At 34.7% G+C, this 19,654-nt stretch overlaps 1 protein-coding gene across 2 annotated transcripts in view; it reads right to left on the reverse strand.

Annotated features, from left to right (window-relative positions):
- Window positions 1-19,654, reverse strand: part of LOC150109471 (disco-interacting protein 2-like) — a 456,967-nt gene that overhangs the window by 54,154 nt on the left and 383,159 nt on the right. For both annotated transcript variants that reach the window (XM_090408476.1, XM_090408468.1), the window contains exons 30-32: window positions 17,765-17,926; window positions 15,795-15,925; window positions 12,856-12,947 (exon numbers count right to left, since the gene is read on the reverse strand). In XM_090408476.1, the coding sequence (XP_090264602.1) occupies window positions 12,856-12,947; window positions 15,795-15,925; window positions 17,765-17,926 (385 nt within the window). The remainder of the gene's footprint in view (window positions 1-12,855; window positions 12,948-15,794; window positions 15,926-17,764; window positions 17,927-19,654) is intronic.

Raw genomic sequence — 19,654 nt, forward strand, 5'->3', positions numbered from 1 at the left:
GTTAACACATTCCTGAATGCTAACAATGTCAAGTCCATTCCTAATATCCTTGTTTTAATATGATGCTACCAGTGATGCCATCTGTTTACTTCCATAATCATTCTCAGAACTCTCGTATTTGTGGCTCCAGTTTTGATCAAATGTTTTATTTCTAACCCAGCTCTCAGATCCATAAATTAAAATCGGTTTGAACAATGTCTTGTATACTGCTAGTTTAGTTTTTCGGTGATTTCTCTCTTATTCTATACAAACTGATTCAGTTAACTTCTACCACACCTGCTTTGCTAATTCCATATTTAATTTGCAATTCTCACTGAAAACTGAGTCAAAATTTGCGAAATATTTTACTTGTTCTATAGCTTCTCCATTCAGAATGCAGTTGAGATTTTCGAAGCCTATTTTTAAGTTTAATTGTTGTTGGGTTTGGGTTGGGTTCGAGGTTATATCGTGCAAGCTCCTGATAAGATAAGTATTATTTTCAGTTATCGTTGATAAAATTACTTAATATTGCGTAGTTTTGTTTGCCTTGCGTATTTTAGTGCGTCTGTTTGTGTGTTTTTGGTGTGTTATAACTTATTATTTGATAAACCACGTTGCAAATAATTATGGCACCTGTACGAAGGAAAATGGCGGCCAGTAATGATGGTTCGCCATCTTTATCAAAGAACGGTAGTATAAAAGAAATGAGTCAGTGTACTAGCTGTGAAATGTACGCTTTGCGGAGTGCGGTCGGAGTGTGGATAGATGATAATAAAGGATTGAATGTGTGTAGAAAATGTAGGGAGAATGAGGAACTGAAGTGTATTTCGGATCGTGAGTATGATATTTTTGTAAAACTTCAGAATGAAGAAAATAGCGAAATGACAAGAAACGGCAAGGTTGTACATGAGAATTATGAGAGTGTGAATGTAGAAAGTGTGAATGATAGTATTAATGGTTTCTCAGAGAATAAAAAAGATGAGATAGATGCATTGAGTGAGATTGCGTTGTTGAATGGTGCAATAGAAAGGGCAAAACAGCAGCTAGAATGCATGAACAAAAGTCGACTGAATGAACCAACCAATAATAAAAGGTATCACAGGAAAAATAGACGTATGAATGTGAACATGAACAAAATGAAGGATAGAGTGCTGTATGGAGACTTGTTAGTACGAGGTGTGTTAGTAGAGGATTTGACAAAATCGTACCAACCTGGTGCGACCATAAAGGATGTAACTGAGTCTATTAGAGAGCAAAAGGAAAGGGTGAAAGAAATGATTGTTGTGGCAGGTACGAATGATTTGAAAGGAGATAAAATGGAAATGATAGAAGACCTGAACGAATTGTTTGAGGTAGCAAAAGAAAAGAGTGAGAGAGTTAGAATGATTAGTCTTTTGCCACGGTATGACAGTGAAATGTTTAAACGGAGGGCCATAATTGCAAATGACTTTATGCGTGGGTTATGTATGATGAGTGGTGTGGAATTTGTGGACGTGTGGAGTGAGTTTGATGGGCGAAAGGATCTATATAAGATGGATGGCTTGCATTTGAATGGTTACGGTATAAGAAGACTTGAGAAAGTGTTGCTGAATGTAGTGGATGTGCAAATTCAGGGAAACTAGATTTTTAAGGGGGGGGGGAGTAGATATACAGTCCTTAGGGAGGCAGTTGAATGTAAGAATGAATATAATATGCTAGAATAAATAAGGACAACAAACCAGAGTGGGATAGTTAATATAAGGCATCAAGGTAGGGTTGGGGCTAATGGGGGTCTTAAATTCATGTACACTAATACTAGGAGTATTAGAAACAAGAAGGAAGAGTTTCTGGCCATGGTTGGCACTTCCAGACCACAGGTTATTGGTATTAGTGAAACATGGCTGACTGTAGATGAGATAGCTAGTGGGATTGAATGTGATGGGTATAGTGTGTTCAGGAATGACAGAGAGAATAAAATGGGGGAGGAGTATTGTTGATGATAGCTGATGAGCTACAGCCAAGGAGAATAGAAGTTGAATTGCAGGATAGAGAAAAGAGCACATTTGAGGCCATTTGGTGTGAGATTGTGGCTAGCAGAATTAAATATACAATTGAGGCTGCTATAGACCAGGTGATGGAAAAGATGGTGGTGACAGTATGCACAAGCAAATAGAAGAAATGAGTGGAAGGAGGATGATTATTATGGGAGATTTCAACTATGGTCGCATTGATTGGAGTGAGGAGAGGACACATGGGAGGAAGGAATTGGATTTTATGCGGTTATTAAGGGATAACTATCTGCGACAGCATGTAATGGAAAATACTAGGGGTCAGAGAGTGCTTGACCTAGTAATTACATCTGAGGATTTGGCTGTAACAAATATGACCACATTGCCACCAATCGGTGAGAGTGATCATAGGGTCTTGACTTGGGAGGTGGCTAAAGGTGTAGAATTTTCAATTAAGACAGGGTACATGTGGAATTATCGGGCTGGAAAGTATGACAAGCTTAGGAGTTTGATTGGCTCAGTGCTATGGCATGTACAACTGCAAGGACTAGAAGTTGATAGTGCATGGGAGGTGGTTAAAAAGTGCTTGCATGAAGCAATGGCTGACTGTATACCTAGAGTCCGAATAATAAATCAAGTAGGGGTTAAATGGATGAATAACACCATTAAGCTTGAGCTGCAAAAAAAGAAACAACTATGGAGGGAATTTAAGGAGAAAGGTAACCGGCAGGCACATGAACGGTATAAAGCGCAGGCCAGAAGGGTGACGAATGTGGTAAGAAAAGCAAAAAAGGATTACGAAAGAACATTGGCCATGCAAGCTAAAGAGAATCCTAAACAGTTTTTTAGATATGTAGCAAGTAAAAGGAAAAATGTACATGGCAGAATGATTTTAAAGAATGCCGATGGTAGGGAGGTAACTGAATCAGTTGAGATAGTTGAGTTACTGAGTGAGCACTTTGCAAGAATATATCATCCAGGTGGTGACATTGCAGAAACGAATAAACCAGTAGATTATACGGGAATTGTGGTGAATGAAGTGGAGGTGAGTAGTCTATTGCATAACCTCAATGTCAATACATCTGTGGGATTGGATGGTATACCAGCTCGTGTAGTACGAGAAGCAGCTAAAGAATTGTCAGTACCCTTGACCATTTTGTTTAATTTGAGTCTCGGGTCTGGGTTAGTCCCGAGCGGGTGGAAGGAGGGGAAAATAGTTCCACCGCATAAAGGTGGTTCCAAGACTGCTGTTGTAAATTACCGACTGATTAGCATATCAGGAATCATTGTCAAGGTCTTAGAAATATTAGTCAAGAAAAGAATACAGGATTGGATAGATGAAAATGGGATATTGTATGGGGGACAACATGGTTTTGTGAAGGGTAGATCATGCCTCAGTAACTTGCTCACGTTTTATAACACAGTGACGGCTGAACTGGATAGGGGTAGTGGGTTTACAGTGATACTACTGGACCTTGCCAAGGCCTTTGATAGGATACCACATGGAACCCTAATCAGTAAACTGGAGCAGATGGGGATGGATATAGGTTTGGTGAGATGGATAGGAGGGTGGTTGAAGGAGCGATACCAGAGAGTGGTTTATTCAGGAGTGGAGTCAAAAAGACATCTTGTGGCTAGTGGAGTGCCGCAGGGCTCTGTTCTTGGACCACTGCTTTTCAATTTGTTCATCAATGATATTGGAAAGGGTTTGAGAGGAAGTGTTCACTTGTTTGCTGATGATACAAAGTTGGGTAGAGCAATTGTGAGTGCACAGGATGTCAAAATTTTACAGGATGATTTGGATAGTTTGGAGGACTGGGCTAGGAAAAATGGATGTCAGTTTAATGTAGCAAAGTGTAAGGTTATGCACTTTGGGGTGAAAAGAATAGCAGCAGTATATCTCATTGGTGGAACCGTACTCCAGGAGATTGATGAGGCAAGGGATTTGGGAGTGCTAGTGGATAGGGAGTTGAAGTTTAGGGGGCACATTGCAAAAGTGACTAAAACAGCTCACCAAATCACTTGGGTTCTGAAAAATACTTTAACATGCAGAGACAAACAAGTTGTTGTTCCTCTGTATTGAGCCTTAATAAGACCCCATCTGGACTTCTGTGCCCAGTTATGGGCACCAGGGTTTCTTCGTGATGGGGAGGAAGTGGAGAGGGTCCAGAGACGAGTGACCAAGATGATAGCAGGTCTGTGGAATGAACCTTATGAGAATAGGTTAAAGATTTGTGGGTTCCAGAAATTGGACGATAGGCAAAGGAGGGGTGATATGATTGAGACATTCAAATTACTGAAGGGTTTTTATAAGATTGATCCAGAAGATATTTTTGAAAATATGACTGGTGGTGGGAGGACTAGGGGCCATGCATGGAAGCTGGGCAAGAGCGTGGTTGACAAGGGTGTTAGAGCTAGGTTTTTTACTTGGAGAGTGGTGAATGAGTAGAATAAGCTTCCAGAGTCTGTTGTGGGTGCTACGACCGTGAATGAGTTCAAGGCAAGTTATGATAGATACTGTGTGAATGTCGAATAGCTGTTCCAGACATGATGTTAGGGCCTCCCTTGATGAGTCTGTTGACTCCTTGGAGTTTCCCGGAACAATAACAACAACAATAATAATAATAATAATTAATGCTGATTTTTCATAACACTTTTATTACAAATTTATTACTCATAAAGAAGTGTACCATGTTCTGCAAAAAGTAAAGAACTGAGATTAACATCTATATGTTTAATATCTAGTTTAATGCCATTTTCTTTCATAATGCATTCCATGTAGATGATGAATAACAGTGGAGATAGAGTGCATCCTTGTCTTACACCTGATTTTACAAACCATCTTCCAGTGCTTCAAATAATTGCTAACCTACCACTTATTGTAGACTAGGTATTTCTCTGTATGATTTTCTACTTACCCCATATAATCAAAGCATTTTGAAAAGCTTTCCTCTTAGCACCTTGTCATATGCTTTTTCCAAATATATATAAAACTTAGGTACAGATCCTCATTATGTTCCTACGATTTCTACTAGTTGTGGTAAGGTGAAAATCTGATCCTGAAAATTTTTATTTATCCTGAATCCACCTTGTTCTCCAAGTTTCTCTTTCACAATTTTTTAGCCTCCTCTCAAATGTGCTTGCCCAAATCTTATCAGGAACACAAAATAAAGAAATTCATCTAATTCTCACATTGTTTCATTTCCCTTTTTTTTTAATGCTCTGTTCCATCCATCTGCAATTCCACCCACCATGCCTTCTGAATTATGCAGTAGCCACTGTAAAACTTTTATATCTTCATATATGAGAATTTCTGGTTGAATATCATGTACTCCACTTGCCTTTCCACACTTCAGGATTTTGATTTTTTTTTTTTTTTTTTTTTTTTTTTAAGTATTAATATGCAGAGCTTCAAAAATCCACTCACCACAGGCGAATTATCAGAAAGAAGTGGCAAGTGAATTTTCAGCCTTGATCTAAATGTATTCAAAATATATTATTTTCTTTGCATAATTGACACTTTTTTTTAATTTAAAACATCATCTCATTTACTGTCAAATTATTTGATCATGAATGGCTGCCAACGAATTTATTAAAAGAACTGCATCTTCAGAGAGTTAGAAATAAAACTTCTGGATATGAAATTCTTAATTTGAACACTACAGCATTCTCTTTTGCTTATAAAAATATCAATTATTTCTGTCCTCTTTGTCTTGATTGACATAATAGTTATCCAATTCTTCTTCTAGTTCCATTTCTTTTCCATTAATGCTTCTTATATTGATGATGATGCCAATCTTGAACCCTACTGATATCGAGTGGATTTGTTTCAGTAGCTTACTTTTTGATGTCTGATCAAATTCATTTACTTCTTCCTCATATTTTTACTTTTCCTTTTAGGCACTAAGATCCTATTTTAGAATTGTATCCAAGGCACCTCTCCATAAGAGTTGGAATTTAATCTTCTGCCAAATTGCATTCATTAAAATTTAAAAAAATAACATATGGCCAAAAATCTTATAAATGTTGAATAAGATCTACTGCAAGTAATGAAAACTAAAATATCAAATTATTCAATTTTTACCTAAAATAAATGAATTAAATTAATGTGCCTCAACTAGACCACACCATTAAACTTCATTCCCTACCACCTATTGACATTGATCGACTCTGATTAGTGAATGTTGTTAAATATACTTTAGTCATATAACAATAATAATATACTCTTCAAATGCATTGAACCTAGAGATCTACAATTCTGTATGGAACAAACTAGTGACAAAAATTGTTTAGTATAGCAATAGTATAGTATATTATATATAGCAATAGTATAGCAAAAAAAGATGCATGTTTCATACACCCAAGAATATATTGTTGAATAAAAAATTAGCCAAGCATTATTTTCTTAACATATAGAACCAAATAAATTAAAAAAAAAGTAGCACTGTAATTTTTTTATATTAAAAATGCAACATGAGAGAGAGACTTTATAGGTAAGGTGTAAAGAGATGGTTACAAAGATATTTCAATTACAGCTATTATATGTGACTTGTGATATCCTATTTTTTTAAATCTGATAATAAGCAGAGTAAAAATAAATAAACAAACATTAAACTCATGCATGTTTGACATCAGTACCAACTGAACTAATGTTTATAATAAATTTAGTTTAATCCTTTACCCAAGTGTAGGCAAACAAAGTTTGCACCTGAAGTAGCTCAGGACTGAGGCAACTCATTCAACTACTTCAGGCTCAAACTTTGTTTGCCTACACTTGGGTAAAGGATTATACTAAATTTATTATAGTCTAACCAAATGGAAAATAAACTTACATATCTTCTCTAAATCCAGAGTAAATTAAGAATAAGGTGGTACACTTTTTGGCAATTCATATAAATAAATATGACCTCTCCATTGCTTCTGCCATAGTATCACCACTTTTGGGTCTGCCTCCCACTGACGAGACCTCAATAAAGGTCGAAATCAATCTGGGTAGTGGCCCTTCCCTTAATACATAGCTTTATACATGTCTGCAAGGAGATGTATTTTGCATCATGGGAGATACTAAGACAAGGAGTGATGAGAGCTTGGTCCACCTTTCCTACGAGTTGCCTCAGTCCTGAACTATTTCAGGCGCAAACTTTGTTTGCCTACACTCGGGTAAAGGATTAAATTAAATTTATTATAGTCTAACCAAGTGGAAAATAAACTTCCAATGAACTAACGTTTCTAGTAAGACTGGATGACATCTGATTATATCACAGAAGGAGGAACACATAAGAACAGACAGAATCGCTGCATCATTATTCATAACACAACAGCTGTATTAATATTAAAAAATTCATTGTATCAGAAGGATCCTGAAAATGTTATTTTCGATCACATGAATATTTATTGGCAATTAACAGTTATTGATAATAGGTCAAGAGACAAAAACAACTTTTAGACATAAACTTTTAAATACAAAATATATACTGGTAGCAGTGGCATGCTATAAGTTGGCTAATAATTTAGGAGGTTTCTGACATGAGAGATACATGCAACAAGCAAAATAATATGAGGCACAGGGCCGGCGGAAGCGAGCATGTGGTGCACGCGAGCGGCGCTACGATGGGGGTGCTGCCGCCAGAGAACGGTTCATAAGTTAATTTTTAAGAAACAAAATTTTTATCGTAAAAACAAAAAAATTCTTAGAATGATCAATATTAAAATAAATAAGGCCGTATACACCGAATAAAAATTGAAAAAAAAATGTATATTGCCATCTCTTTGATCAGCCGGTTGTTTCCAATTTTGCAGCTAGAGCAGGCTAAATGCTTGCTTGCAGAATGTTGTGTCTACTGCAGTCTATCTAAAGTGAAATGGTGAACAGTTTTTATGTGCAGAAACAAATTTTCATACAAAACATTTGTTGCTAGTTAACCAGTCATATGGTACGCATCTCAGTAGGCTACTGACAATAGCACAGTGCAGACTATTATTTCGTATCTGTGTCGTGTTGTGTAATAATTTCTTGTGGGTATAAAATAGAAATGGAATCAAAAATTTAAAAAAAAAGTTTTCTGGTGCACAAAATCATAAGTGTCATGCTGCAAAAGAAGCAGATATTAAGAAACAAACTGGGGCTCTTAATAAATTTGTTAAAATATTAAAATATTCTGATGCAGATTGTAACCAATTCGATACATCAGAAATCAGAGTTGAAGAACCGTGCACATCATCCAGTTTGCATGAAAGTACTATTGCAACTATTGAACAAGATGATTGGACATGATTTAAGTGAAAAATAGTTAGAATTTAGTCAACTACAACAAGATTTAGTTGTAGTTGACCACGAAACTAACACATTGTTAGTCTCTGTGAATTTAGAAGATCCAGGTGAATGGGGAAATATTGATGAAAAATTACGAGTTGTTTTAATTGTAATGGGGCCTGTTCAAAATAAAAATATAATATATCCCAGAGATACATATGGTCGTAAATTTGGTGACACGTATTATAACAGAAAAATGGGAAATGGGAGCTCTTGCCAAGAACGTGGCTCATTTAATCCGAAACTTTAAATTCTGTTTTTTGCTTTTGTTGCAAACTTGTCGCACCTACTGAATCACCCACTGAATCTTGTAGAAGATTATAACGATTAGAGAAATGTAAGTACAACTTTACATAGACATGAGACTAGTTTAACTCACATGAAAAATTTTAAATTCATAAAAATTTAAAAAAACAAAACTACTATTGATTTCCAGACTCAAAGCATGTATATGAAATGGAAAAGAAACATTGGAGGAGTGTTTTAGAATGCTTGATTGAAATTATAAAATTCCTTGGTAGCCAAAATTTAGCTTTTCGCGGATCATCTGATAAATTATATGAAAGAAATAACGGCAATTTTTTAAAATTAGTCGAACTGTTTGGGAAGTTTGATCCCGTTATGGAAAATCATGTTGAAAGGGCCCTACAATGGAACAATAGAGTACACTATTTGAGTAAAGACAGACAAAATGAAATATTGGAAACTTTAAGTAACGCAATCAGGGATACAATTTTATTATCAATTTGAAAATCTAAATATTATTCCATAATTTTAGACTGCACACCTGATGCAAGTAAAACAGAACAAATGACCATTATTATTCGCTTTGTTTCCTGTGACAACGGAATTGTCAAGATCAGGAAAAACGTTTTAGGTTTTGCAGATATATCAGATTCAACAGGACGTGGTTTATGTGCAACAATAATGGAACAACTGGAAAAATGGAACATTCCCATTGAAGACATGCAAGGTCAAAGGTATGACAATGGGGCAAATATGGGCTCCATAATTTGCTTTTGAACAAAAATCCTCTAGCTTCTTACTTGCCATGTGCTGCTCATACTCTAAATTTAATCATTAACAATGCAGCCAAAGTGAATGCAGATACAATTAGTTTCTTTGCAATTATTCAAGAAACAATTTTTTTCATTCTTTTACAAACATTGGGCAATCCTTTTAAAGTTCGTAAAAAAAATTAACATTGAAACAGCCATCTGAAATGCGATGGGAAAGTAACATTAATGCAATCCGCCCTCCACGATATCAGTTAGGAGAAATTTATGATGCACTTTTTGAAATTTTAAATAATGAAAATTTTAATAAAGAAACTCAGCATAAAGCACAAACATTATGTGCTAAAATAAAGGACTACAAATTTATTTGCTCTCTTATAACTTGGTATGATTTACTTAACAGAATAAACCCTGTGAGTAAAATGCTTCAAGAACAAAAATATGAACATTACACTTGCTTTAGAATCTATCGAAAACTTAAAACTATTCTTACAAGAGTATCGATCAGATAAGATACAAATTTTAAAGAAGTTCTAAAAACGGCAAAAGAACTGAGTGAAGAGGTGGATGGAGAACAAGAATTTAAAACTGTTACGGAAGTTCGACGACGAAAGAAGACAGGACAATTTGACTACGAGCATCATGACGAAACGCCACAATCGCCAGAAGATAAATTTAGAGTGAATGTGTTTTATACACTTCTACACGTTGCAATGTTCGTTAATAGAACGTTTTGAACAACTAAAAGATGTGATAATTTCAATTTCTTGTATAGATTACTACAAATAAATAATGAAGATTTACGAAAAATTTGTGACGATTTAAAGATTCTCTTGAAGGACTGTGACAATAAAAACGTAAATGCAATAGAACTATATGACGAGTTATGTGCTTTCCGGGATATTTTTTGGAAGGATAATTTAAATATTCAAAAGCCCTTTTGATATTCTTAATTTTATTGTGTTCAATAATTTATCTTTCCCTAACTTTTCAATTGCTTTAAGAATACTATTAACCTTAACTGTTAGTGTAGCGAGTGGTGAACGTTCCTTTTCCAAGTTGAAATTGATTAAAACCTACTTAAGAACAAGTATGTCACAAAAAAGGCTTGTTAGTTTGGCATTAATAGCTATTGAAAATGATATATGTGCGGAATTAGACATTAAGACCATTATTTCTAATTTTGTGAATATGAAAAACTATAAAATTTTAATAAAAAAAATATCAAGTATATTTATGTAATTTAATTTATTTTTTGTTATTCTGTAAAGATGTCATTTTTTAAATACTTATATTAAATGTTCTAATTATTTCTGAATTCTTTTCTTATTTTCTCATCTATCTTGAGTTTCTTTTATTTTTCTAAAAGATAGTTCCACTTATAAAAATTATTACAAGATACTAAGAATTTAGTAACTTGTAAAATGCAAGAATTTTTTAAACTTTAGTTCAAATAAATTTTAACTTTAATTAAAATTCATTTTAATTTTGTTAGCGATTCGGGTCGGTGAGAAGGCTATAATCCCTGTATCATTATATTCAACGATTAAAAGTGAAGTGGCTTTATCGAAATTTGCTTTAACTTTTGAGAATTTTTTGAATATGCGGGATTTTAACGATTATCCTGCCTAGTCAATACTCCTGGTTCGTTACATTTAGCGAACCAACGTGTGGCTGTTGGTTCGCTAAATGTAACGAATTTAAATTTTTATTATCGTAAAAGAACCACACACTCCCGGATCGTTACAGGGGCGCTTAGACAGAAATTCCATGCGGGTGCAAAAGACCCTAGCACCAGCTCTGATGAGGCACATACAGAAACTAAGTTCTAATTGGTTGTAAATGAATGAAATGACAAAATTGCCACACATTTATACATACTATCGCCTACTTCTCTACGTATTTGTACCTATAGTCTATCATAACGGGACACACCTGCCACCAATGCATTGACCCAATCTTTCACAGCCATTTGTTTATTAATTTGTTCAGCTGCTAAAATTTACACAAGTGCAGAAAAAGATGGAGAAAGCATTGGGTGCAAGATCTGGGCTATAGGGAAGTAGCAGAAGATTTGCCAGTAGAATTGTTAGAGCAATTGGAATGTTTGTACAGAAGTGTGGGATTGTGTTGTCAGAAATTAAAATAACTCCAGAGTGGAGGAAGCTTTATCTTTTGTTTTGAATAGAGCACCATAAGTTTTTTAGTCTCCACAGTAAATATCTGCATTTACTGTTGTTCCTTGAGGCATACAGTCAATCTTTCTAGAGGAAAGTAGCTGCTTGAATTTCTTTGCCTTTTTTTTTATCCATACTGCAATGATCAGTGTCACAGGAAAATTCCAGGTTTCATCTCCAGTTGCAATGTGGTTCAAAAATTTGCTGCCTTTTTTATGATACCATTCCAAAAAAAGTGCAGCGCAGCCATCATGCATTTTTGATTCATCAGTGGGCATTTTTAGTACCCAACTTGAACACAATTTGTGATACTGTAAGTGCTCCATGATGAATGTCACATAGTAAAGAATGAGAAATGTGCAGAAATTGCATACTCAACTCAGAAATTATAAATCTGCCATTTTCTTGATAATAATAAGTTAATAAGGTCACAATGGTGAACTTATAAACACAGACTGAGAACTGACAATATGTTGGTCATAAACTTCTTGACTCCTGTTACATCACTGTGCAGAGACATCTTCACTCCTGCCACTTGTGTTGTTATACTAGTATGCACAATCAGAACTTAGTTTTTGTATTGGAAGTTTTTCCCCCACTTGGTTAGACTATAATAAATTTAGTTTAATCCTTTATCCAAGTATAAGCAAACAAAGTTTGCACCTGAAGTATCTTCAGGACTGAGGCAACTCATGGTAAAGGTAGACCAAGCTCTCATCACTTGTCTTAGTATCTCCCATAATGCAAAGCACATCTCCTTGCGAACATGTATAATGCTATAAGGGCCACTACCCAGACCGGTTTTGACCATTATTGAGGACTCGTCAGTGGGAACCAGACCCAGAGGTGGTGATACTAAGGTGGAAGTAATGGAGAAGTCATATTTATCTATACGAGTTGCCAAAAGGTGTCTCACTTTATTATTAAATTATTCTGGATTTAGAGAAAGATGTTGGAAGTTTTTTCCATGAGTTGTCTCAGTCCTGAAGATACTTCAGGTACAAACTTTGTTTGCTTACACTTGGATAAAGGATTAAACTAAATTTATTATAGTCTAACGAAGTGGAAAAAAAACTTCCAACATCTTTCTCTAAATACAGAGTAATTTAATAATAAGGTGAGACACCTTTTGGCAACACGTATAGGTAACTTTACGTGTTGCCAGCTGTCATGGAACATGCCATAAAAGTATCAGCTGTCATGGAACATGCCATAAAAAGGGCACATCTTTGTGAAGATGAAAATGGAAGGCATTTAAGTGATGTTGTTTTTCATGATAATAAAAAAAAATTCTCCAGGTTCTGAATTTCATTATAACAAAAAAGTTATTAAATGTTTAAACTCTTTGCGACTTTTGGGCCACTCTGCACACACATACAAACCTTTATAGTGACTAACAGTAGATAACCAAAGGGCAGGATTAACTTCTACTTCTGATGGAGGTATCAAAACAGAATGGTGGCCAGAATACACACTGCAAAAAATAAAAATAAAAAAAGTACTTGCAAAAATTATATATATATATATATATATATGCTGTATGAAACACACATAATTTCATTAAGAATCAGATTATAATTTGAATGATTTTGTGAATAAAATCTGACAGCACAGTATCCAGCTATTAACTTTTAAATGGTTATCTTGTCAAAAATGTTCAATTCTTGGTTGGCGATATGACGTTCATATCTATTTTATGTACTCAACCTCTCATTTGAACTGATATCAGCAGCTTAAAAACCATATATCACGTTTTTAAGTAGGTTTCAGAATGACCAGTGATGGGCAAGTAAATAATTTGGAATTATGTCATCTCTATGAAATTAAAGTTTATGATTACTCCAAATTTTAAGGATTTTTTCCTTCTATCTCTTGTATAGTGAATATATTTTATCAAGAGTCAAGTAAAGCAATTCTTAAGTAGGTTACTGATAACTCTCATTAAATAAAATCAGAAGATGTATCCATCTTCTGATGGAAGACACCCCGCCTCCAATCTGGGAGAGAGAGACCATGCAGTCTTGTTCTGGGTAGTTGCTAAACATGTGGAATTCTCTGTCAAGAAAGAGTTTATGTTGAACTATAAAGCCAGTAATTATAACAGACTTAGGGGACATCTTGGAGCAATGCCATAGCTTGAGAAGCTACAAGAAAAGAATGTCAGTAGTGTATGGAAAGTGATCAGGAATTGTTAGAGATGCAGTATCAAACTGTACACCCACTGTCAAGATAAAAAAACTAAAAAAAACTGTATAAAAAAAAAAAAAAAAAAGGAAAATATTGTGGAGGAAATAAGTAATCAGCATACTTATGAGCAGCACAAAGTGTAGGCAAGAAGAATATGGTAAGAAGAGAAATCAGATTATGAGAGAAAATTAACTAAGCAGATCAAAGTAAAACGTTTTTCATTATGTAGCAAGTAAGAGAAAGAATTACTTTAATCACTCATGATGGTAGGAAGGTGACAAAGAAAAAGTTGAGTTGCTGAGTGATCAATTTGCAAAAGGAGTATCATTCAGGTAGACTTTTTCAGTTGCTGATGCAACAGAGACTGATGCTGCAGTTGAGGTAGATGAACAAAAGGTGCTCAGCATATTAAAAAATATCAATGTGAATACAACATTGGGACTAGATGGCATATATGCTACACGCATGTGCAAAAGAATTGGCAGTGCCACTGATGAAATTGTTTAATTTAAGTCTCAGTTCTGGCAAGGTTCAAAGGATGTGAAAAGAGGGCAAGACAGTTCCATTAAAAGTGCTTCTAACACAGAAGTAGCAAATTACAGATCAATTAATATCTTAGGAATTGTGGTTAAAGGTAAAATCCAATTGAGTGGGTGGAAAGAAATATGATACTCTATGGGTGAAAGCATAGCTTTATAAAATGTAGGTCCTTACTTTGTAATTTACTCACATTTCATAAAAGAGTGAGAGCAGAAGTGAATAAAGGAAATGGCTACAACATGATACTGCTGAACTTTGCAAAGACATCTGATAGAATACTGCACAGAAAACTATTACAAAAGTTGGAGTAAATGGAAATGGATATGAAGCTATTAGCATGGATGGGGAGGGACTGTCAGACAGACAACAGGATTGGATTCTAGGAGAATGACAGTGACTAGTGGAGTACCCCAGGGTTCATCACTAGGGTCAGTACTCTTTATTTTGTATATAAGTGATATTAGGAAAATATTTAAGGAAGGATATTCAGTTGTTTGCTGATGATGAAAAGTCTAAGGGCAATAATTGATAAAGGTAATAGATATCCTGCAGATTTAAATAAATTGGCAATGTGAGCGAAGAATAATGACTATCCTTTTAATATTGCAAAACATAAAGTCATGCACTTTGGGTCAAAAAGGTTGCATACAGTGTATCATAATGATTGGAATGGATTGCAGGAAATTGCTGAGGCTTGGGCATAATGATGGACAGAGTCGAAGTTTAGAGGACATATTGCAAAAGTTAATAAAATAGCTCAAAGGATTACTTGGATGTTAAAAAACATTCTAACAAGTAAAGATAGGGAGGTTTTTGTTCCTTTTTATAAGGATATGGTTCAGCCACATGCTGACTACTGTGCACAGATTTGGTCACCTGGGTTTCTTGGGGGATCAGGAGGTGGTGGAGAGTATTCAGAGCTGAGTGATTAAGCTGGTGACATGTGTAGCATGCTTCCCATGAGAATAAGTTCAAGGTGTGTGGGTTGCAAAGTTTAGTTAATAAGTAGAAAGAAAGGACGCGATAGAAACTTTTAAGTTATTAAAGGAAGTTCTATAAGTTCAACATTTGTGTTGATCTTATAGATTCATACGTGATGAATAAAGAGAGAACTATCAGCATTAATAAGGTTTATACAAAGCCAGATTGGAGCTAGTTATTAAGCCTAACACATAAGGAAGAGGCTGTAATACATTTCAAACTATAGCAAACACCACTATAATATATGACAGCCTGGTTGGCTGAGTGGTTAGCGTATCTGCTCTCCAGCCTGTGGGTTCGATTCCTGCCGTGGGCATGGATGTTTGTGATTGTCTATGGAAATACTAGTGATTGTGGGCAGTAGATGGCATTGGTGTAGATGATGATGGTAGTTCCGGTTTGCTGTAGTTGGTGGATTGAGTACCCTCCCTGGAAGAGTCTTTGGACTCCTTGGAGGTGTCATGCCATAACAATAACAAACTCACTCAGTATTAAAAAACTACTGAAAATTCATGACCTGGCTTTGATCATGAATTATAACATTTATCTAAATGGAATTCACTACAGCAAATTATAAATCAACTACTATGGTATCTAGTAAATGTCAACTTACCTGCTAAGGCACCAAAGAACAAAACCTAAACCACAATATGGGTCAAGACAGAGAGCAATATGACGAGAAGGATACAGCTCACATGCTAATTTCATACTCCTACACAACGAAGTGGCTGATGCATGGGACATCTGAAGATAAAATATTTAAACAAATAAACAAATTCATATAAATTCATGTCTCAGATTTATTTGGAAAATTAAACATTAATTACATGAATGAAACTTCTACTTATTAAATTATTGGTATAATATTAAAAATTAAATTCGAAAAAGGCATAATACACATGAATCGATTCAAATGTAACACCTGGTCAGTGAGCAGATAGCATTTCCCCTATCTCCACTCTCTAGACAACAGCTCCATTTCTTCAAGTAGGCCTTTTGGAACATTCAGTCCTTAGCCTGCCCACGATACTATATGTGAAACAGGTTACAACTTTCTGCTGGTAGAATGGACATAAAGCCAGCAATGAAAATAAATTTTGAAATCTGCCCACATCACTCTTCTTGACATTCAAGAATGTGACCTTGGTGTTTAATACTGAATAATACAGTTACTGCTCCTTCCTGCTTTTGATCACTGTTGCCTGAATATAATCTCATATAGTTATTTAGAAGTATTTCTATTTTCATCTTCTTTGATCTCGGTAGGACCAATTATGATGACATGGTATTTATGTACCAACTCTGTTTCACTAATGATACTAATGCTGATGGTATTTAACCTTCAGTTCCACTGAGTTTGAGGTTGTTTAGCTTTGTTTAATCATATAACAACCTTGTTTAACCAAGCAATATTCCAGCTAGCAAGATATATGATAATGTATAAAATCATATTTGTCAGTTTAAGCCAATCTAAAATACAATTTGGTTAGCTAAGTCCCAAACTACCAACCCATCCTAGTCATTCAAATAACCAGGTGGATACCTACCAGTGGACATACACCACAGAAAGGTGAGAATCAAATACTGAATCAGAAGCCTCAATCAGTTCAACTTCACATAGAAGTTGAGCTGATTTCTTTTCTCCGCAAGGAAGTTGAGAACTGGTCTCCTTCCAGTTCTTTACATGACTTTAAGAAACTTATTTGGTAGTAATACTATCATCAGTTCTTTTATTTTTTATTATTATTAGTATATTTTAATCAGGAAAATGACGATCAAAATTATGGCATAAGCAATTAATGCTCTGAGGCTAGATGAAAATCATCTTGAGGTTATTGTGATATATGGTAATATGTGAATATACTCAGCAAATACTTTTCAAAATTTGATGTTCACATTGATTCTGACACACTAAGAAATTTAACATGAAAAAATAATAAGTGATCAATACTGAAGTGTAATTTGCAAGAAGTAACTTTATGTTATTTAATAATGTTAGTGATTGTTTTTAGGTGAGAGATGAACTTCATCTCCCAGTGTGAGAATACTGCCTCTTGTATTAAAGCCTGAAGTGACTTGAAAGAGTCCCACATTTATTCTCTAGAGCAGGGCTTCTAAACTGTATAAAATAAAAAAGAAATATATGAAAATAATAATAAAAAATCCTTAGCCCATGCATGGAACTAACATACCATAGGTTTACAGGTGGGAGTTACATAAGACCAATATACATTAAATGTGCACATAAGCTACAACCTTGACAAAGGAACTTGGCCATAGCAGCTAGGCATTGTGTTGTTATCTATTAACTGAAAAGATAACAACATAATGAGACAATTTATGATCAGTTAGGCATGACAATATTTTTATTGCCATATGTGACACAATATTCTGCTTGTTGGAGAAGAACTGAAGTAGTTTAAAACGTATTATGTTTTGGCTTTTCGAGGAGGGGGATTATTGAACTCTTATCTCACCTGCAGTATTAATGTACCATACATTTACAAATTCTCATGGACATGACATAAAAAAAAAGTTAAATCAGAAATATGATTCAAGTGATGTGATACAAAAATTACTGACCTTTATTCCAGCTAGCATTCCTGTAGTACTAACACTAAAGTCTAGATAGGCTATCATCTCCGGTGTAGGAGCTCTGTATATACTAGCTAACTTTTTCTTGGGTAAATCATCAGTATCAAGAGTAGTGGGCCAAGATTTGATGTCAACTACATTTCCTGCTTCCTAGAGGGGAAGAAAAAAGTTAGAGTAAATAGCAAAACATCTGCGATTACTTTTTTTAATAGTGATCCTTATCCATAAAAGATTAGAAATAAAAGTAAATCGTGTATATACAAGATGACTGGAGATCTCTTCTGTACACTAGCTCAATCTTTAGATGTAAATTTGATATTGGTCATTACATCCATTTAAAGTAGTAAAATATAGCAAAATTGTTTAAAAAAATTAACTAAATAATATATATATACAAGAAAAACAACAATAAATAGCTAGTGTTTCAGTTACATGCTGACAAACTAAACAGAGACAGTTTTTGAAAGCACTTTCCGAGAGTTGACTTCACCTTACAGCATGGTTCCAAACAAATAGGCTGCATCACACAAAAATTTTGAAGATATTCATCTGAGACCAAGCTGTTCACCTAATTTTGTTATTCACTTTATTTTGTAGTGTTCAATTCAGAAGCTTAATAGTTGTGGAAGAAGAAGAAGAAGAAGCAAACATAGAAGTGGAAAAAAGGTGTTGCCTCATCCAAACAAACACCAATTCCATTAGTTCCATGCATAGCAAAGTCAAAGTATGGTGAGAGTAGTGGTAGCAGTGTGTGTGTGTGTGTGTGTGGAGTTTACTTGGATATATTAGGTGCCTATATCAGTGAAACAATGTCCAATTGCCATAGCTATTTGAATATCATTTCCAACCAGATGTATCCCTTCATGTTCACAGTTTTCGGTAATGCTTACTTCTAGCAAGATAATGAGTCACAAGGAACAAACTGCTTAGAAATGGTTCTAGGAAGATGACTGCTATATTCATTGGGCTGCTCAGTTGTGGGATTTCAACCAGACCAAGTGTGTGTCAGATGGGAATGAATAAATTCTGTATAAGGATATATTACATGAGTGAGCAATTGTGTAAAACTATCTCATCTGCAGACTAATACATTAAAAAAAAAAATTAATGTAATTTCCATTCACAAAAGATTGCAAGCCTATGGCACAATTGCAATGTAGGTGGACTAATGGTAGACACTCTGAAACCCTAGTTGAGAGATCAGACGTAACTTTTTTTCAAGCCATTTTAGGCTCCCCTTCCTAATAAGCAGTGCTGATGAATCACACACTGAGTAATGAGATTCACTTCCCCATGACTTAACAGTTGGAGAACAGAATAATTATTGAAAATTATAACTTAAATCGTTAGTTTTTAATTATTATTTTACATATGTCTATTTCTCTCATTTGAGCTACATCACAGAATCATGTTTATCTTTTTTCAGGTGAAAATATGCATTTATAATTAAATAGCATAATTCAGTTCACCATCCTGAAAGTCACAGAGAAAAATAGGAAATGTGTTCTTCTTGTAGTTACCTGAAAAATCAGAGTAAAACTAAGTACAACACACAGTTTGTTATTGCTCCTGTTGCTCTGTAATATCTGCATTTGCTATTACATGTGAATTAATTTGTGATTACATTTCCTGATGATCAATTCATACAATTGTTTGTTTGTTTTTAATTTGAGTTTCCATGTTAATAAAATAAAGCAAAGCAAAGAAGTAACTTTCTATGGATAATATCTATTAGTGATTATTATGCCACCTCTTGGATGCATATCCAATCTAATCTTAGTGTGTTTAAAGATTAATTCAACATACATCAGTCTATCTTTGGTTATCTCAAACACATATCTTAATAATTTTAGTATTACATTTGGCATCCCTGAAACT

Source organism: Typopeltis vanoorti, chromosome 2, assembly GCF_054136105.1.
Source record: "Typopeltis vanoorti isolate ZY-2024b chromosome 2, IOZ_Tvanoo_1.0, whole genome shotgun sequence".
NCBI lineage: Eukaryota > Metazoa > Arthropoda > Arachnida > Uropygi > Thelyphonidae > Typopeltis > Typopeltis vanoorti.